Here is a 22,243-nt window from a genome sequence, read left to right on the forward strand (position 1 = left end):
ATGAAGGACCAATCCCTAAAGCTAGACATGGGGGGAGAAGAGAATATTTTGGAAAGAGGAAGGGAAAAACAGCAGACATTTGTCTCAATGACTGTATAGAAGGATAAAATATATTCTTTTCCACAACTTGCACAGTCAAGACAACATCAGAGGAATATGAGGGAAAGAAAACATCTGCAACATACAACCTTCCAATCTCTTTTCAGCTAGAAAAGAAACCACACTCCTTTTCAGCATGTGTTGCTAGTTCAAGGAAGACAAGTGCTAACTTTCTACAGTGGCTCAGGCTCAAGACTGCATCTGTAAGGATGGAGGGAAGCTTGGAACCACACAGCCTTCTCCCACTCCTGCCCAGACTTCATCTATCAGATCCTACAGTATTTCATTCTAGTTTGTCACTTATTTTTCCACATTAAGTAAAACTACTGTTCTGTACCTTTTCTATTGCATACTTTAGCTTGTTCATGTGGGATTCGAAAAGAGGGAAGTGAGAAAAAAAGAAATCCTGGAAGTGTCTCTGTGCTTCTTCTTTTTCAGGCAAAGAGAAGATTATGCTGATTGCAATCTTTTTCCTCCGAACCATTGCAGGATTGGAGCTGCAGCTTTCATCAGCCATACTAAACATTTCTTCAGTGGACCTGCAAGAGAGATTTGTTAGGACAATTACCCATGTCTTAAAGCCAACTTATCTTCTATCCATCTCTCTATACAGAGTTGAAGGAAATTCACGCTTAAGTTTCCTCTGACCATCTACACAAAAATTTGTGGTCACTTCTCTGTTTACAGCAAATACCCAGCATTTTGATAGACAAGACCTGTGTTTACTAAAACAGACTGGAGAAAGACTACCCTAGAGAGGCCAGCAAAAATTGTAGTGAAAGCTGTCTTCTGAAACAGAGCAACAAAATCCCTTCTTCAGGATTTACTTCAAAAAAAAAAAAAATAAAAAAAAAAAAGGTTAGAGGGAATCTGACAGAGCTGGGAACTGAATGCAGCTCTCAATGCTCCTGCACAGCTCCTCAGCAGCATGCCCATGACATTCTTCGATCTATACTGCTGTTCACAAGAGAAGTTGGAAAACACACTACTTGTACAGAATCTTAAGATGGCTGCTCTAAAGCAACTATTAAAAATGTGAAATAGAAGTTTCTATTTTAACTAAGGATAAAACATCACAACTTAGTAATTTACTGTGAAAACACAATTTAATGCCTACAAATACATGCATGTCTAGCTCAAAATTTGCTATAGTTTAAAAAGCTGTTTCCTGCTAAAAAAATAAACAGTGGCCATCTATTGTCTCCTCAAGCTGTTTTCTCACTTGATGGTTCTGTTAATTTCTCTCATCAGCGATGCCAGCTTTCAGTATTATGCAAGGGGATCAATAGCGCTTAACACCTTCATTGCAAACCTGGACTATGGATCAGAGTACACCCTAAGTAGGTTTGTGGATGATGCCAAATTTGGGGTGATGGGGTGGGAAAATGGTCAATAGACTGGAGGGCATGCCTAATATTCCGAAGGGTCTTAACAAGAAAAAGTCAAGTTCAATAACAAATTGTCATGCAGGGCAGAAGCCATGCACCTGAGACAGAGTATTCTCATACAATTTTATGGTTTGGGGGTTCACTGTTCAGGTAGCATCACACAGGCAAGGCCCTGGGCATGCTGGCAGGCACCAAAATGAACATGAGTCACTGTGCCTGGGAAGCAAAGAGTAACTGCCTATCGGGCTGTATTAGCAAGAGCCTAGCCAGCAAGTCAAGATAAGTGAATATTCCCCTCTGTACGGCAGTTAGGAGGCCACCTTAGAAGAACCGTGTCCAGTCCACAAACTGGAGCACATCCAGTGCAGGCCCACCAAAGTGGTAAGGAGCCCAGAGCACATGACGTGCAAGGAAAGTAAAAAGCCTTGGGTTTGTTCAGCAATTTTCTACTACCCAGTGGGTGGTTATACAGAAGATACTCTTCTCAGAGGTGAACAGTGACTGTCATCCTTTGGCTGTAAATTAGATGAAGCACAGAAATTTCTGGTTGTATATTTAAAAAAAAAATCACAGAAAGAAATTAGACAATGCAACCAGCTGCCCAGAGGCTGTGAAATCCCCATTCTCGGAGATTTTTAAAATTCAACAAGACAATGTTCCCAAGCAACCTGATCTAACTTCCAGGTTAGTCCAGCTTTGAGCAGGTGACTGAATTAGATGCCCTCCAGAGGTCTCTGCCTAAAATTTTCTGTGTTTGGACAAAAGGGTGGCAATCCTTCCACTGCATTCCTTCACAAATACTTGCACTGCAGACTAAGGACTGATGATCCTGGATTTGCAGAGCTATTTTCTCTTGTTTCAAGTTTCTGAATTTCACCATGGAAAAATATACTAAGTAAAAAAAAAAAAAAATATATATATATATATATATACACACACACACACATACATACACATATGATTAAAACAGTATGGTCAGAATTTCCTTCAGAAAGAAAATTTTAATTTAATAATAGTGTTTAAGCTATGTTGAGAAACTGTGGGAGGAAGAGGGAAAGAATGGACAGGAGAAAAAAAAAAAAACTGTGAGAACACAAGTAAATACATTTAGATCAGCAGCTCCTGTGGTGACAGCTTGCAAGTTAAAACCGCAACAGGAGTGAGTAGTACAATTAAGATTAAGGTTTTCCACATCAGAATTATATTGAAATGAAGCTTGAGGCATTCACAGGTTACTGTGAAGCAACTAACAAGAGGAAAGGCCTAAATGTTAAACTTATTTTCTAAGTTCATTCTAAGAATAACTAGTTTACAGTATAATTGGTTTGACAAAGTTATATATAAACAAAAATTTCTCAGAGAGATGAGTCCAGGAATACAGGAAGAGAAACAAACAACAAAAAAATCACCAAAAATAGTTTGTGGGAAACACGTTAGACAAAACCATAACCTCATTTGAACTTCAGGAACTTACATGCAGAGACAGAAATTCTCAAGGAAGTTGGAAAAAGATGGTCAATCAGCATCTAAGAAACATCACAAATGAAGTTTTTGTACTGCTTCCCAAGAATGGAAATTGAAGAACTAAGGTCTGACTGTGAGAGGCCTTTTCAACAAAGCTGCTAATCTAGCTTGTCTGCTAATTAACTACATGGGAGTTCCAGCTAGATGTTCTATTTCCTTTGAGCTATTGGCCTAAAATATCAGTTAGAGACTGTACAAACTGAAGTGTAAACTCTGCTGTCGTAGATTCAGCCAGGAACCCACTGTTTCACTAGCATGTGATCAGAAAACAAATACCTGAAGAACCTCTTTGGCTTAGAAAGAATCCCAGACCAAAAGCAGTTCCAGATAGCAGAATTAATAATGTCTGCTTTCCAAAATCTTTTCCAAGCATGGATTCTCCAATATGGAACAATGACAGTGAATAAGCAGCTTAATAAGGCTACCTTACTTTTTTCTGTAATGCTTTCAAGAACTCTGTGAAACTTTGGGTACTTCTTTTACTGGGCTAAAATTGTCTTATTTGCCCCTCAATGCTTTAATTCATTTGGCATATATAGCCTTAGGAAACTTGGCTAAAAAGTACTTCTGTCTATTGAACTAAAACGCTTGCTATCTCATTCTTGTCTGCAAGAATGAATTAGAAAACAGCATTGCTGCATTTGAACTGTTGCACGATTCCTCATGTTAAAAATGATTCTGTGTGAATACTCTGGGAACAGGTTCAAGTGATGCCCCTAGGGAAAGTAAATTATAGCACAATTAAAACATATTTGCAATTGGCCTTTTCCAAAAGGAGTATTTTTTTTAAATGATCAATATTCATTAGCAGCTTTTTTAAGCTTACTTGAAGATAGTGAGGAGAGAAAATACACACAGCAGGAGTTTCTTGTAGCCCTTCATTAATTCCATGATGTCTCTGGGTGCAGGTGGATGAGTACATATGAGCAGATAATCAAGATTCATTTGCTATTTTGCCACTGATGAGGGAGGAATTTGCTTATTAGCTACGAAAGGTCTGTTGCATTCCATGCTTTGTTATGCCACTGAGCTACAAAAGCTAATAAAATTCCAAAACAGAAGCCAAGCCTTTTGATCACAGCTCTTTTTTTCTTCCTGTTTTGGCATAAGTCACATCAGGAACATCCTGTACCAGCCAAGAGAGTCGTCATGGGCTATTACTCCAAAATTTCAATAAACTATTCACTAGTCAGACTTCATCATACTGTAAGGTAATTATGGCAGCAATGCTCTTACAATCTTTCATCTTAACAGGCTATTCTGCTTTTACAGAAATAGTTCAACTTGCTTTTCAAAATGGGGTCTTTTGATACAATTGTTTTTATTGAAGGTGTATAGGCTATGTATTTCAAACCAAATCTTGTTGCTCATATTCAGCCAAAAATTGATCTTTCTTCATATTGGCAGTCTCAGACAATATGAACAGAAGTCAGTGTGAAGTGAGAGTCCTTTTTATAACAGGATTTGTCCTCTTAAAGGAAAGGATGCCTAAGTTCTATTTTGCTATTGCTACCAAACAGCTGTTGTAAACAGAAAGCAGCTGCACTCACCACCTTGGAATAATTCCATTCTCTAAACTGGTTGTCTGACTTCGGAGCCAGCGACGTTGATAGCTGCTAGAGGATGATGAAGAGCTTGGAGATGGAAAAGGAGTGACCAGAAGACTGCTCAGAGATGCTATCAAGAAAGCAAAAAACCCCAAAATACATTGAATTATAGTGAGTGCTGGTTAAACGTTTTCCTTTATATCCTATCTTGAAACAAGTTTCTGTGAATATTGGTCTTGCTTGCTGACCCTTCTAAACAGTTAGTACATTTTCACATAATTCACTCCCAATAGGAGAGATGATTAACATTTTAAGCAATTCTTGCTGCCTTAAGATATTTTCTTCTCAGAGGTCCTCTTTACTAGAGTACACTTAGTTGTCTTACTCAAAAGCATTCTGTCTTAAGAGATGTTATCCTCCCCTTACAACAGGCAGATGGCAAGCCTCTCCCTACTCAGTGCAAAAGCCTCTGCTCTTCCCTTGCTTTAGGGTGAAGACTCCAGCCAATTTTTCTGTAGCTTAGTACAGAGAAGAAAGAAGAACTCCAAAGAATTACAACTGTAAACAAAGAATATCATTAAAAATATTCTTATATATAGACTTGGAGGGGGAAAAAAAACACAGAAGGAAAATGCTTAGCAGATCCAGGAAGTTTGGATTGATGGGTCATAAGGTACCTAAAACTTCAGGCGAATCACAAAGTGTAACAATTACAGAACTAGGCAAATAAAACAGCAGATACCTGACCGAGCAATGCCGCTGTCTCTGTCCTCATTTTGTCCTCTACTTGGCATATCAACAGGTGTGCTGTGTGCTAAAACAGATCAGATCAATAGAAAATATTACATAACTCATCATACTATTTGTCAGTTTGAAAAAAGATGTTTAAGCTTAAAGGTCATACAACAGCAAAGTTACATCCTGCACTGTTGCTCCAAATAAGCAGAGTATGGTGTGAGCAGAGCTGATAGCAAACAGCATTTCTATACTGAACATTATATCACTAAGAAAGTCGGTTACTCACTCCAACTGAAGACATTTAAGCACCCTGAAAATGTGAATATAGTTTACATTACGGGAAGTCAGATGGGCTCTGAAACCAGACTGCTGCTACCCCCCATTTGTCACTCTGGAATTTCTTTTGGGGGGTGGGGGAGTTGAGGGGGATGAAATTGTCATTTTGAACAGGCTAACATTTTAATGGAACAGTCAAATACTAGTTCCATTAAGCTTCAGATTCACTCCTCAAGTAAGTATTTACTATTTACAAAGCCTCACAAAGAGAAACACTCAGCCTACGTTGTACTACATTGAAGTGTTAGTAGTGCAGATTCACTCAAATTGTAGGGCATGCAAGATTTGCACAAGCTGTGAAAACTGCGTTGGTGTTCCAGTTTATATTTCTGCAATTAACAGAACTAATTAAGTCTAAGATCTACCCACCTGCATGGGTCATCAATATGCCTGTAAAAGGAGACTACATAAAGTAGGAAGTTTTGAAAAAAATCAAAGAAATTGATATTGTTAAATGAAAAAAGCCTTAAAAGTTCCCAGATAGCTCAAGAGCCAAAAAAGCTGCACACCAGCAAGACAGCTGCCCACTAGCAAGAAATCACATATAAGCCAGGAAACATAAGTTCTCTAAGAAATGTAAGGGCTCATTTATTATCAAACATATATTACAGAAATATCTTTAAAATTGAACACAGGAGTTAGAAACAGAAGATGAACAAGAATTAATTCGGTCAGCACTTCTTGGAAGAAAAATTTAAGTATAAACCCAGTTTTGCCTGTTTTCACTGTGTTAGCCCTTTCCATTTCTAAAGAGTAATTATGAGTCTCCTGTGAGGATTCAGAAGAAGCTGGACTTGTGTGTACATGTGGATGGGTCACACTGTGGTTGGCATTCCACACAAACCTGCAAAGAAAGAAGCACTGCGGATGAGCCGGAGGGGGCCTCCTTCAGACACACCCTGCAGCAGTTTGCTACTGCACATCTGTAACATACCTAGGAAACAAAAGCAATGTAGAGAAAATGGAAAATGCACAAAAAAAAGAGGCGGCACAGGAAAAAAAAGAAAAAAGAAACCAAACTAAATGAACAGATGGCCTCATGTTGTGAAGAGGACACAGAACCTGAAAATATTTACCTAAATTACTTCCACTGCGACAGGTTCCCAAACCATTCTGATTAGAGCTCAGCTTTCCCAGGCTGGGATCTTGGTTGATGTATTCAAAGCTATCTTGTAAGCTAAAAAAAGGGGAAAGAGGAAAAGAGTGTTTCTAAAGAAGGTGGTTAACAGTCAATATTAGCTTGAGGAGTAAGCTTATTTTATTCAGAAAAAAGAAGGCTCAAGGTTAACTTTATAACCAAGTTCATGGACCAGTAGGTTTTCTGAGAGTATAAAGAAACAGCCATTTATTTTCCACAGCAAGCTCTCTCTTTGAATTATTGTAAAGTTGTGTGTCACATTTAGGATTCAGTTTATTCATATTTCCTTGTTTCTGGGACATCTAAAACATGAACGGATGAGAAACACTGCATCTTCCATCACTGTTGAAGGAAACAGGAGCAAGATACAAGGACACAAAGCTGGCTCAACACACACCCTCCTTCTTTACCCTTCTGGCAGTCAGCAGAGATGGAGTCACAGGCTTTGAGTGTTTAAAGCATCTGACCTCTGAAGCCTGTTGCATGCTCTGGACAAATTAAGGAGTGGAAAGTGTGAGAGTTTTTTTTTTTTTTTTTTTTTAATTTGGGTAGACTAACTAGCTAAGAGCTATTAATTGAACACTTCTCCACTCCTTGTATTCTCCATTTCTCTTTTGCCAGTCCCTTCCACTTCAGCTAAGTTAAATTTAGAGGCAATGACATAAGGTCTACAAAAGGAGAAAAGGTAGTAAGAAAGACGATAGAATAGGTGGGGAGGAGAGGAGAAAAACAAAGATGCTTACTTATTGTTGCTTCCACTGAAGCTTCCTATCCTGGCTGAGAAGACTTTACTTATCATCAGTTGTGGGGGAGAGCTGAAAGGATAAACAGTCACTTAAGTGAGTCATCAATTCCAAGTGCTTGACAAGACATGAGTATCACAGAAAAGGACGCTCACCGTATGTAGTGAATTTTCAAGGTGGAACCTTTGTAACTCATTGCCACTGAGCCAAACATCATTTCTCCTAGCATGCTGACATCAGAGGCTGGTCTGGTGTACTAGACAGACAAGATGGAAAGAGACAGTCAGTAAAGATGGAAAGAGACAATAGTAACCCAACATACTATTTTTATTTAACATAGTGCTATAGTAATACATTTCGAGCAGAGAATACAAATGAGCTCTGCTTTTCCATGCAGCGTGACAGATCCAGCGTGGCTCTCGCACAGCGTGCGAGTGCAAGATGACGCTGTTTGGCTCACTAGAATGGCCACTGGTACCATTGTTCCACAGGAACCCCCAGGGACAAGAAAAGACAGAAATAAAAAAAACAAAAAAACCCAAACAATTGCATATCCAAAAATATAGCTATGGCCCAGCAACATTCTCACAGAACAGAGTGCTTGATGAGACCTGTAACTTTCATATGACTTAATATTTTGTGGCCTGGATCCCCAAGCAGTAAATCTCCTTCCTGATTCAAATTAGTAAGTCCTCCTTTTATGGCCTTATAAAAAGCTTCTTGGAAGCATCTTTGTGGAGACTGTTTGAGCATAACAAGTCTCATTTTCCTCATCTTTCAAAAATCCAGCATCAATAGCAGATACAAAGAGAAGTTTGTTAATGCTGAAGGAAATAGTTCGTTCTCTAATTTAACCAAGTTTTTTTTTTTTCCCTATCCTAATCTATACACACTTCAAATTACAGTATTCTAGACGAAGTACTTGTGCTTTTACTGATGGACAGCCAAAGTACCTAAAAGAAGTTGTTAGTTTCTTTTACAAATTTCATGTTGCTATAAAAACAGACTAAAGGGACTCTAATACACCATTTTCAACAGCCTCTTCAAGATGTATTTGTAGCATAGACAGATTTCCTTTAAAAGAAAGAGACTGCTGTATGTCAACTTTATGACTTAAATAATAATGCTATTAATTTTGGGGGTAAAATTTTAAATAAGACTAAGAACTGAAGGTGCACCCATGTGTTCTTACTCTACAACTCTTCAAAGACTGGATAGAAATGTCACACTTCATAAAAATTTGTAATATACTAGAAGTATAACTAGTCATTCAGTGCAGGCAAAGTTAAGGCTTATAGTAAAGCTCTTCAGTAAAAACATCCACGAACAGTGATGGAGGGCATTACCTGATACTTCGGTATCTGTTCTTTAATACTTTGCATACAACTTATCGAGGGGCTATGGGAAGAAACTTTGTTGTTCCCATTGCTTGCTTGGCAGTTCTTGGCAGAAGTCTTTACAGAAGCATCCTCTGTTATCTTCTGTGTCAAAACAGAACAATATGATGAAAACAAAGCAAAAACATGGAAATTTCCATTTGTAAATATACCGTGGGAAGATTTTTGTTAAAATACAGTTCAGAAAAAAAAACCTCTTATTCAGATAAAAGATACATTTAGGTTTTTAAAGGAAAAATAACAATGCACAGAGAAAGCACAGAATTACCCTGCCATTTAAATGCTTTTTAGAGAAATAAGCATAGTACCAGAGTAATGCTTAGAATAATTAGTCAGATAAAGTTTGAGTAGAAGTTCACTCGCAACTGTTATGCAAAATATCGGTAAATAAATGGTTATAGGAAAAAAAACAAGCCGACAGGAAAAGAAATAGTAATAAACAAGGTGCTACTATAAAAAAAAAAGAAAGTTGTAGCCTAATTTATGTCAAGCATTTTGGGTCCAGCAAGACAAGAAAGGAACTGACAATAGGAAGTGACATGGAAGTAGAATCCATATACTGCACTAAAATACAACCACTTTTCAGAAGAACACTGAATACTGCAATGCAGTAAGTGAGGTAAGTTTTAGAATACTCAAGGCATGATGGCAAGGAATAGGAATAGGTGGAAGGGAAGACATAGAAAAAAAGCAAAAAAAAAAAAAGACAAGCAAAAAAAGCAAAAAGAAAAAAGTGAGCCAAGAAGAGTGGAATAAATAACTTACTTCTCTTTTTTGTAGAAGTTTAAGTTACAGTGACTACACAGGATTCTCTATTAATTTTAAAATAAATTTAGTATGTTTAAAAAACCTTTATGCATATGTGGCCTGAGACTTGTCTTTCTTATTTTATCCCATATTTGCACTCCTTTTGTGCAGCTTTTCTTGGCATGGCATTTATGTAACTGCTGCTTATCTAATCCCAGTGTGACTGTCCCTAGGTGGTTACAAATGCACAAATGTTAGTAGTCACATGTTTAACAAGCTATTGACTAAAAATGCCCTAATAAGTGGTCTGGTGTATGCCATCTGCAGAAAGAACAGGAGATTTGATTAAGAACACTGAAAAGAAATGGAATACACTAAACAAACATATGGTTAAATAGAATACAGCTCTAATTCCCTTAAGTAAGTTTACTGCATATTTTAAAAGATAAACAGTGTACTTGAATAGCTGATATGCAGAAGCTCTACTGTGCTTTAGAAGATTGATTATAGATTAATACATAGTACACACACTCACATCCTTGATTTCAGTTTAAGTAGGGCTGAGCTTAAGAGTAATTTTGCCTTTAGTTTAAATGAATTAAGTCCTAAGCTCACTGCTTGATAACATATCAAACAACAAATAGGACCAACCATTCAAATTGTTTCCAACACCTGCATCTACTTGACATTCAAAATTGTTTGGCTTATTTAAAGGGTACATGCATCACTGTCTGACCAGAAAAGAGATTATATTCTGTACCATGTGTTATAAGGTTCGTTATAATCTTTTACATCAGTGTTGCACAGAGTTTTTGATAGGGCATTTTGGAGTTAATCTGAAGTATTAGTAGTAGTATAATACCTAAAGTATTAAAGTGGAATAATCCCAGCATTTAGATAAAATTAAAAATACATTTTCCCCCCACACATTTCCCCCTCACATGCTGTGTGTTTTAAAACAGTTTTAAGATACAAAATAATAACCCTGATACTGAGGCTTGTAACTCAAGGAGGAAATAAATAAATAAATAAAATAAAAGATTAACAGACTAATCTGACCCATTTATCCTCATAAGCAGGTGATCAGTCATCAGCAGATGATGCTCAGCTTTAACAATTTGGCTTAAGCCCAGAAGGATATCTTTTCAGTGTGACTGAAATAGGAAGGTGCTTAAATAATGGCAATTTGTATCTTAAGTTCTACCTAAGAGTCATTGCTACAAGTCATTGCTATTTCTGAACTTTATAGCTAGCAACCATGCTAGTCTGCTAAACTAAAACTGCCAGCTGTAACAAAAGCATTAAACAAAAATATTTTTGAAACAGTTTAGTACAGGGAAAAAAAAGCACAGCGCTAGTAGTGAAAAACTATTGTTTTGCTTGACTTAAAGTCACTTAAGTTTGCTAAAACGTTCATAATTTGAGTGCATGGAGAGTGGCACAAAGAATTTGCATCTTGACAGCACCTATTCTTGTTTCTGTTTGTGTCATAAAAAGTTTGTGTGACTATATGCATCATGCATCAGTCTTGTACATTAAGGGTTAGCTGAAGCAGAGTTGTTTTAAATTCACAAAAAGCTAAGCAACTTTACTGATCCAAACACTAAAGATGAGTACTTTTAGAAGCATACTAGGTATCACTGGAATAATGGCACTGTGCAACCTAGGTTAACAAGAAGCAGTCTTATTCAACATTAAAAGAAATACTCAAATTAAAGTGATATAAATTGCTTTGCCTGAAATCAAGACAGAGCCTAAATTGTTCAGTATTAGTACCATATTTATATCTAAAGATGCCAAATACTAGGTATGTGTTCACTGACTTTTTGGAATCTAAAACACTCTTTTTGCAGTTATCACAGAATTCAGATCAAGTGAAAGATCACAAACCAGATTAAGAACTTGACATTGTCTTTTTAAAATTCCTACTTTGGGGGAGGGAAACAAAAGATTAGCAGAATAGAAGTAAAATTAGCATTTCATACCTGAACCACAGCTTCATCAATTTTGCGGACTGCTTTGGAATCAAATAAGACCTGTCTGCCTCTTCTCTCACAGTCTTGGTAAACTATCAGGCGAATTTCATTCAAGTCAAATTCTGAACAGGACCAGCTGTAGATTGTAAGCACAAAAGGTTAAGATATTGCACTTACTTCGCAGGCTCATTTAAGTGGAAAAAACAGATATTCAGCAAATGTACCTTTTATTCAATATTCACAAGAATCAGACTGCAGTCACAGAACTCTGAAAAGAACTCAAAGCATCCTCCAGATCAAATGTCCTTGATACACAGGCAGGCACGTCCAGACCAAGCTTTCATCCACCCTTTATTCAAAGTTTTCCATAAAGACAGACAAAACTGCCTCAGCCATCTGTTTCAACATTTAACTAACCTTAAATGCATTCCTTCCCTCCTTCCCAGCCATGCAGTCTGGATTCTTATTTTTTGCAGTTCTCTTAGTGACAATAAAGAACAATTGATTACCATCATCTTTACTGTAGTCTTTTTTAAGCTGGACTATGCACTCCATTATTCCCTTGTTTAAGTAACACAACCTCAATTCCTTTCAATCTTTTTCCTGCCAAAAAGCATGACATTTAAATGGCCTAATATGTTCACACCTTGCTTCACATGATGCCAGAAGCTGAACATAGTATTCAACCAAGACCTTATCAGCAAAAGAAGAAATATTGCTTCCCTGCATTAGGTATGACCTAACTTCTATTAAGCCTACTGCAATTGACATTTTCTTCTATTGCACTAGCATCATAGTTTCAACTTAGTCAGTTTGTGGTAACTATCACCTAGCACTACTCCTTAAGCATCCCAGAAGATTAAACCTGTCTGCCAAGTCTCAGAGTTCAAGATATTCCAGAATTCACAACTTAAGACAGTTTTGTCTTTACAGACCCTGAAATACTATAGACATTTACAGAAAGACTACAGTGAACATATGATTTTCCATTACTTAATTCTTGTAAGGAAAAAAACACGGCTTATGTTGTTTCTGTGATTTTTTTCCTCTTTTGAGAAGTTTTAGGTATTACAGAGCAATCAGATTACTGAGATTTCATCCCGAACTATGATGAAACTAATATAATAAATGAAACCAAGATACTGCTAGCATTCCATCTCAAGTAAAACAATTCTCCTAACCCAGAATTCACCCACTTCTCTGAGATACTCCATAACACATGATTCTCTGTCTCCACAAGCTACTACACAAAATTGAAGCACATAACTGATCACAGCTGCAAGAGGAAAGGACATTCCTTCCTAATTCCAAATGGAGTCAGCCTACCCATCAGAGCACAGAGGTTTGGTTAGTCTTACATTCAGCTACACAGAATGCTTTTCGTATGACAGGTTGGAACAAATGGAAAAAAAAAAACTGTCACAAGATACAGCAGTGCACAGGTAGCAATCTGGTGCTCAGTCACAGAATGTTTGAGGTTGGAAGCGACCTCTGGAGATCATCTAGTCCAACCTCCCTGCTCAAGCAGGGTCACCTAGAGCATGTTAAACAGGGTTGCAGCCAGGCGGGCCTTGACCATCTCCAGAGAAGGAGACTCCACCACCTATCTGGGCAACCTGGTCCAGTGCTCTGTCACTCTCACAGTGAAGAAATTCCTCATCACGTTCAGGTGGAACTTCCTGTGGTTCAGTTTTTGCCCGTTGCCGCTAGTCCTTTCACATGGGAAAGTCATTTGCTTCATCCCTGACCTGGACAGACTACCTTTAGCAGATGAGAGTACAACTGTTATTAATAGTTGTTGGCTTAACATATTGCATAGCAGACTTCAGTCAAGGCCACACCGATTTCCCACCAAAAAGATTTCATTTAGGAATTTTCCCAAGCTACACCTTACAGAGAAAAAAGGTGGGGAATGAATAGAAGACCACAAAATCCCTATACGGTTGGAAGACGAGAGTTTTTGAAGCTATTGTATTCCATATGCTGTTAACAGCTATGGATCAATAATGCAGTAAGCACCATCAACTCCTGCTAGAGTCACAGTTAGGTTGCCATGGGTAACTGCTTTAGAAGTACACTCAGACTTGCAGACGAAAGTCAATACAAGTAAAGCCAAGTTAATTTCTTCTTTGTGCTTTATCTTGAATTTCAGAGATGAACTCCCCTTTCAACAGTCAGTAAAAGACTAAATAAGCATCTTTCTTTCAATTTTGAAAGACCTTATTAACCTGAAAGATTTTACTCTTTCAACTACTTTTTGACAGAAAAAAAAAAGGTGGATTCCTATCTACACTGCAAGGTAGTCAGATGCAAGTATACATTGTGTACTACTAGTATGTGAAGGTCCAATACACATCAAAGCTAGACCATGGAACAATGCTAAGGACTGTTTTGCCATTAACAGTGTGGAAACAGGTTGATGTGTTCGTAATAAGCTGCCTCCAAAATGCAAGGAGTGCCCGATCCTTATTTTCAAGTCTTCCTTTTCAAAGGGAGTCACAGTATCAACTTAACCTGCATGAGATCAGACCTGATATCACTGTGGACGATGCCCAAAGATCCTACACACTTCACATGTACAAAGAGCTGCAACCACACAAAGTGTTTTGTAAGTCTGTTACTAGTTTCTCAATGCTCTGTCAACGCAAATTCATTTTAAGAAAAAATCCAATTAAACAGAATGCAGAAGAGAAGTCAGAGCCATCAACAGATTTTCTAGTTTACCTCATGAATCTGATACCCTTTTCTAACAGCATTCCTCTTTAGTTACAGTTTACTCGCACACTTTGCGCAATAGACAATATCAGAATCATTCTTGAACTAACTATGCTAGCTTATTAAACAGGTAACAGGTCATCCTTCCTTTCAACAACAAAATAAAGGATTATCTCTACATCCTTAATTTAAATCATACATACGAGCAAAGCCTTACTTATCCTTAGAACTGGCACAACAGGGTCAGTAGTTCAGACCTAAGGACTACAAGCTTGAACTGAAAATGATTCATTTTAGGCACAGATTGAGACAATACAGCCCTGTATCCAGCCACCAGACTAACAGCATGCTTGATACTTGTGTTATGGAAGTTTAAGTTCCCTTACTAACAGGTAACTCCCATATTCTGTGCTAAAGTGAGCTTAGTTAGTATTAGTGGTATTTGTGTGCCAACTTCTATATAAGGAGTGAACTGAGTTTTATAAATTGGCTTCTACTTTAGCATTGTTAAAAGCCTGCTGAGGTGCCTTTGTACACTACATTTAGAGACTGTTGCAATCTTGGACCTTTGAACAGATTCTAGTACCAGATAGCAACAAGCTAAGTTAGCCAAAAATTACTAAACAAAAACCTTATACGTCTAGCAGATTGAATTTATTTTAATGAAATCTTCACTTTCAAGCTCTGAATTACACAGAGTACACAGTCATTCACATTACAGAAGTGATCCATCCTATTAAAGTCTCATCTGATGAGATCAAGCATCTCTACAGGCAAGGTAGAGAGGCCTATACACCCTGTGCTCTCATAACCTCCACATGGAAACTAGCACTAGGCACAAGACTAATCAGATGACCAGGGTTATTTTTCCTTCACAAAAGCTGATGAGCAGACTGATTACAGCACTTCCACCCTTCATTGTTTAAGCCAGTTTACATAACATACAGCCCCCAAAACAGGGGCCAAGGGAATATTCAATTATTCCCTAAAAATAGTGTGTTAGAGAAAAAGCACAGGCAGGACAGAGCTTCACTAGTCAGCTCCACTCTCAGGTGTGTAAAAGTCAGAATCCCAATATTATTTGCTTATCGTTATAACAACTCCCTGCTTATTTAGCAATATGGAAAGGCACAATTCTTTTTCGCTATTCGTGTATGATATTTTAGAAAAAGAGATAGAATTCCCTTAAATTACTAGCTCATATATAAAACACAAAGACATACTTCTAAAGAATATTAAGCTACACAGTTCAGACGTTAGAAATTAACGGTTCAAAGGTTTGAGTGAGAAGAAAAATCCCCTTCACTCTTGTAACATTTTTTTCTAAAAAGTAAGACGCAAACATCAGATATAGGCAATAGATATTTTAGCCTAACTATCAAAAAAAGGCTTAGATGAGCTCAGGCAATGTGTATGCATACACATTCACTTTGCTCAATTAAGTCACTAATCAATTTCAACCACCAGGTTTGACCAAGGGATACACATTTCAATGACCTATTTTTGTGAAGTATTTGGAAAAGATACTCCATACCCATTCCCATCTATGGCCACATTATACACATGTTAACTTTAATGAAACAAAAGTCTCATGCTGTATTTGCAAGGAAGAAGCAGAGGATAAGGAAAGAGAAGATTCTGTAAGTGCTGTATGAAAAGGTTCTACCATAACTTGCATACTATCAGATTGAGTTTTCTGTGCTCAAGACAAATTGTCATTAAAAAAATCCCTTAATCAATTCTTCTACTTTTGAAATAGAAAGCAACCCTCAACACATGCTTCAAAATAAGCCCTTATTTTCTGCCTGCAGCACTTCACAAGTTTTCAGTGGTATTCCCCATGCTGAATTACAATATTGATGTTTGATGAACTCAAAGAGTATCCTTTTAACTCACCACCACCACTTTGACTCTCCCCTACTGCATGGCTCAAGGTTCAGTTGCTTTCCTCATTGCTCATTTGGTAAAACCTTAATTGGCTTCTTTTTTCCTCTGTTTGTCTGAAGCAGCTCTCCTAACTATCTGTGGCTGCTAGAGGGAACCACGTGACAGTAGTATGAGTAGTTTTGCCATATACACCTACTATGCACCTACTACTATCAGTGTTACTTCTGATAATGAAATAAGATAATTCCTAGGGTAAGCTTTACATTTAGTGCAAATGTTTGACAAGAATAAAAGATACAATTATTACATTTGGATAACAAAGCAACTGCTGCTTCTTTCAGTCAGCTTAGAAGAAGCTTCCAAAAATAAAAGTTTCATGATACACTAACTGAAATATCATCTACTTTGGCCCTCCTTATGTAAAACCTGCTCTCTTTTTGCTTACATAAAAGCATTTTCTATCTTCAATTCTTGTGAAAGAGCTACTTAAAAAAACAATCAAAATACTAAAATATCTTCTGTGTTCTGTGCTGAAACCACACATTCATAAGCCACTTTTATTAAAAAAGGTTACAAATACAACAAGTAAAATTAAGGATTTTGGAAGCTACCTAAATCTGAACTTACTACAAACTGATAAAACTGACTTTGACATCATAGAAAGGTAAGAAGGTGCTAAGACTGAAATTCTAGAAACATCTAAACATTCAGCTAACTGGAACATTTCACTTTGGCTTAGAAAAATACATTATGCTAGGTCCTGCGTATCTTAAACTACCTGAATTCATTAAATGAATGCAAGCCTATGTGGATATTCATATTTCAAGTGAAACATGGCTATTTTGACTGAATAAAACACCTTATGCAGTAACAAAAAGCAATCCCACAGATCATTTCTCCCCTCTTTGCAACTGCACGGCCTGTCCTCTTGCTCATCTCAGCTCTGGTAACTTCCATAAGCCACCTCAACTCTCTAGAACAGCAGAAATTTGCACGAGCCTAAGAAAGCTGATCAGAAGGTAAGCTGAAAAAGAGAAGAAAGATGCTGAAGACATCCAGAGAACCTCTACCTCCTGGTGGCACCAGAAATTATGCTAACCCACTTTACCCATAGAGCTGCACCTTTAGGAAAGGCCACTAAGAAAATACATTGCCTATACATTACAAATAAGGACAGGGGCTAGTTGGGATGTTTGTTACGGTTTGGTTTCCTAACGTAATTTTCTACCAGCTTAGTGAGCTCACCTCCTAAGCAGAGCCAGGTCTAAAAGAACCAGAAGCACCACAGCCAGGACAAGAGGCAGAGAACAGGAGCATGCTGCCAGAAAGCAGAAGAAGGAAGGGGAATATGATTGCTCCTTTCAACACCAGCCACCTTTTTGAACAGTTCAGCTTATTTAAGCTCACCTTCAGACGTATCTTTCCAATGTCTGAAAGGTGGCAGAACTAATAACGTGATCTTCAGGACAAGAATAAGCTTTCTGTAGGTTTATACAGCAGGAATATCAACTTTGCTGTACTTGGAAAATGTCCAAAGATAATAAAACACTGTGGATAATATATACATGTTTTTTAAAAGCAAGCTGTGAGCTTTAAACAACTCTCAGATACCATGAACAAACTTTCTCTCCAGATTCTGTAATAGAATTATGTTTAAAAGATTGCTTCATTTTCTCCCAGTGTAGCAAATAAACCCTTTTTCTTCGACGCAAAATTTCTTTCACAACAGATATGCGACTTGAAGACAAGATCTTTTACTTAGCAGAAAACTAGTTTCTTTCTCCCCCCAAAAAAAGAAAAAATTATGCAAGTTCACCCCACACTGCCTCAAATCACTCAAATCAATATTTTCAGTTAATACAGATCCCAAACACTGATCTTTACAAAGAAAGCTTTCAGCTCACCTTTTTAGCAACCAACATGTATGCAAGAACTAGATAGCGGTCTATTTGTTTATAGTTGAAAGCTACTTCAGTTGACTTTGAAACACTTTAGAAAGATATTAACCACTATTTCAGTATAGCACCACGAGCTAAAGAAACAATAATAATAAACCACCCTTAAAACCACATTTTGTTGTTTCTCAGGTCAGCAGTCCTGAAAGTAGAATTTGTACTCTAACATCCTAGATGAAAATTTGAGAGCAGCTACCCTGAACTGCATTTTCTTATTACAGTTAGACAGCAATAGAAACTAAGACATTAGAGACATCCTGGCACATACCTAAAAAAAAGCATCAGAAGGAGTTAAAGCTTTTCCTAGTCTATGTTACTTTGATGTAATGCTCTAGAGATCATTTATAAGTATTGCAGAAGGTTGTCCCTCTCCGTTCTTCCTTCACTTCACAGCATTCCCCCCACTTCACTGCAAACTATTACTACTTGACCCATTAACACAGGATGTTAATAAAAAGGAAACTAATTAGAAAATTAGAAAGGAAAAGTAAGATTATCTCACCTTTATTTCACCTTAACTGAAAAGAAAGTCAATTATCCTTCAAACCTCAGTATGTACACAGAATATAGAGTCAAGAGCATAGATTCAGTTTCAAAAAACAAGGCTGGCTTTCTGGACTATCAATCACCATTATTAGCAAGACTACTGTCCTAGTAAAGCTTCCTAAGTTATTCACAGGTTAGCCTTTTAAGCATATGATTATAAACCCCAACATCATCTTAGAATATCCATTCTCTGTCAAAAATTATTTACACAAATAAAAGTCACATGCATACCTGTCTTGCAGCAGTTTAGTCACTCTGCTCACACAGCTGACACTTTGGTCTCCCAAAGATTTTCTGATCCTTTTATCCAGTTTGGTACAAGAGAGATTATTTCCAAGCAGTACAGTGTCGTTATTTCTTGCTGTTTCTATTTGTCCCCCCATGCCATTCGTAGCTTTTGGTGTACCACCACACATTGTCTTATGCTAAAGATGCTCTTGCAAAGCTCCTTCAAAAAACAAACACAGGCTGAAGAGATACAGCCTTAAGCAGATTTCTTTACTACAGATCAACCATTAACAATGGTAATTACTACTTTCTTCCCTAAACAGGAACACAGTCTACTGAACTTCTTGTTAAGGGAAAAAAAAACACTTTTTTTTTTTTTTTTTTTACAAGCCATTAATGCAGAAAGACAGCCATAGCTAATATAATGCAGTAATTATTCCAGACAGAGCAGCAGACATGACTTTCAAGTTTCAAAGGCTTCCTCTTGCTCCTGTTCGAGTTTTTCTTCCAAGCCTGGTACAAAGCTGTAGCAGATACAACAACTAATATTGACTCTAACTATGTTTGCTTCCTGGTGTGTGATCAGGTAGCTGGCAATTATGTAGTCACAAGACCAAACCATATGGCCTTTGAGAGAGGAGGAAAAAAAAAAAAAGCCATAGTTGCTTTTGCAATGACTCGCCCTTCGTTGCTGCAAGGTTGTTTTAGCACCAGCTACAACACCCTGTTAATGGCTCTCATGTGAGCAAGTGTCATCTGACAACTCTTAGCAACCTCACAGAGCTCAGAAGCAAATAAGAATCTGACATCAATGCCATATGGTTATCACACACACACAAAGAATAAAAACCACCCCGCTCCAAAAAATATACCCCCCCAACACTAAGAAACACACTTAAGAATGATTTTGCACTGCAATGGTTTTAATTTTGAGGATAAAGTATTCACACTAGGCCAAAAGTCCGATACTACTATTTTAAAAAGCATTTTTAAAAAGTAGAGGGGAAAAAAAGAAAAATTTCTGTAGCAAACATCAAGTGGATTGATACCGGATTTATAATCATGTGCCTAAAAGGCTATCCTGAGAATTTAAAAAGTATTCAAAGAGACAAATTCACAAATATTTCTCAGAGACACATTTTAATTTCCAAAAACTGTTCAGATTACATGTATAACATTTTAATGGCAGTACTGATGACAAAAAATATCTCAAAATACTTCTGCCAAAGAAAACAAGTTGTTAACAAACCAAAAAGAACACCACATTTTGCTCAGGCAGTTCTACTGCAGAACAAAGTCCTCTTTTCCCACCTCCACTTAAAAAAATATCCAATGCATAGCTGTTCATAAATAATCTCTCATAGCTCTTGTCCATCTGTAGAGCTTTAGATACTTTACAAGATGACAACAATAGGGCTATTTCCCTTCCAGATTAAAAAGGGAGAAAATGACTTGGCTAATGGTTATCCACAAATACAGTAGCAAAGTTAAAAAAGTAGCAAGTTTGCAAGTTCTACATGCTAAATAGCACTGCATCCTACTAAGAAGAATTTTGTAATCCCACTAAATACCAATCACTGTCCTACTAGGCAAGAAGACAAATGGACAACTACAGCACAGGTAAGTTAAACAACTTGCTCAGTTGCACAAGAAGCCTATAGCAGTCAAAAACAAAGCTCAGCTTTAATTCCCAAACTAGTGAGACATGTACTAGATCACTATTACTCCCTTTCCCAAACAGCCAAAAGAAGCACAAAGCTTTGGCTTATTCTCAGGTTACTCAAATGATGTAGCAGAGGATGACTTCTGTCCTTTTCCTCATTGACAAGCACTGCTCCAAATATCAGCATTCCTATTTATCTTGGAAGCCTGAATGAAAAGCAGCTGACTGCAGGTTTACTACTGCTACACTTGGGCCAGCATTGACAGCATTCAGTTCTGTTCCATCTTTCCCCAAGGGAGGAAAAAACAAAACAAAAAAACACGCCCACCCACACACAAACCTCAAACATTTAGCTAAATTACTGTATTACTGGACTCGCATCTAATACTAGGAATCTAATAACTAGGAACACTGATAAGCCAACTAAATAGATGCACTTTGTGATAGTACTGTAGCATTTATCTGTAAATGTTATAAATTCCTGAATACTTCGGGAATTACCACTGGGCAAAGGGTAATCCACAGGGAGAGGGAGAGGGAAGTAAATCCACACAGGAAAATACTCTGAGTCTAATGAGTACATAACACATAATATGGAAGAAAGTGTCCTGCCCTCCAGATAAAATCCTCTGGGAAGTAGAGTTTAATCATTCTTTTTCTAGGCTATGTGACAGCATGTCACCTGCTCCGTTTGTAGGTCATTTCCTGCCCTTCATCTTGACTCTTTAGAGAATTGCCTAAATGTTTTCCATTTAAGGTGATACTTTAGCAGGGAAGATGGGGGAAAGAGGAAATATCAGATGGAGTTACCTTAATAAGAATAATTTTCTGTATGAACAACTGTCCACTAAAATCTAAACAGTTCTCAAATTTAATACAATCTTTTCAAAGTCTTCAGTAATGTTTTATTTTCCACAGTATCTTTTAGAAAAGAACTAGAGAAATGTAGAAAAGAAATTTGAATCATGCCTGCTGTTTCAGTGAGGATTTTTTGTGAAGATGCACTTTGCAAAAATCTATCTGTCTATACATATATATACATAAAGCCTCAATCCCAGACATTTGGGACGAGTTCCAAAACAGCTTACGTTTATAGGTAAAGTGGAATATATTTTGTATTACTTAACGATGAATTTCTTTTCTTCAGTCCATTGAATAGTTTATGTAGAAGATGTGGACTCCCTCTCCCCTCCCCATTTTAAATATTTACTCAAAGTTACTCTTCCCCTTTTAAAAACCTTGAATAGAGAAGAGCTGTGCTGATGCCACACCACGTTCTTTCTCCATAATCATTCAAAGTAGTCCTAATATGGTAGCATACTATTTAACCTCATATGAACCACCTTGTTTAAGTATGATACATAGTTATTAGCTTCATACAAGTTAGGCAGGATACATAACAGATTAGTCATGCAACAAGTGAAGGAACGTGTTATTTACAGCACTTGTCTCAGTTTTAGATTTTAGTGTAAGAAGGACTTGTGGTGGAGAAAACACACTTCTCCATGTTGGATCCCTGTACAGAAAGGTTACCATTCTTTTAGAAAGTAGTTCTAGACACTGCTAAATGAGAAGTAAAACAACATTATGGAGTTCCATGTTTGCAGTAAAAATAC

The 22,243-nt window shown here is 37.3% G+C and overlaps 1 protein-coding gene across 5 annotated transcripts in view; it reads right to left on the bottom strand.

The window, feature by feature from the left end:
• Positions 1-22,243, bottom strand: part of FNIP2 (folliculin interacting protein 2) — a 52,795-nt gene that overhangs the window by 17,659 nt on the left and 12,893 nt on the right. The window contains exons 1-10 of one of the 5 annotated variants that reach the window (XM_062573815.1): positions 18,968-19,152; positions 11,643-11,769; positions 8,860-8,994; positions 7,669-7,769; positions 7,514-7,585; positions 6,709-6,809; positions 6,477-6,566; positions 5,301-5,372; positions 4,562-4,688; positions 437-638 (exon numbers count right to left, since the gene is read on the bottom strand). In XM_062573815.1, coding sequence (XP_062429799.1) covers positions 437-638; positions 4,562-4,688; positions 5,301-5,372; positions 6,477-6,566; positions 6,709-6,809; positions 7,514-7,585; positions 7,669-7,769; positions 8,860-8,994; positions 11,643-11,769; positions 18,968-19,152 — 1,212 coding nt within the window. Of the gene's footprint in view, positions 1-436; positions 639-4,561; positions 4,689-5,300; positions 5,373-6,476; positions 6,567-6,708; positions 6,810-7,513; positions 7,586-7,668; positions 7,770-8,859; positions 8,995-11,642; positions 11,770-18,967; positions 19,153-22,243 lie in introns of those variants that run through there. The other 4 variants (XM_062573817.1, XM_062573816.1, XM_062573819.1 and 1 more) reach the window with 4 other exon arrangements.

This window comes from Rhea pennata, chromosome 4, assembly GCF_028389875.1.
Source record: "Rhea pennata isolate bPtePen1 chromosome 4, bPtePen1.pri, whole genome shotgun sequence".
Lineage (NCBI taxonomy): Eukaryota > Metazoa > Chordata > Aves > Rheiformes > Rheidae > Rhea > Rhea pennata.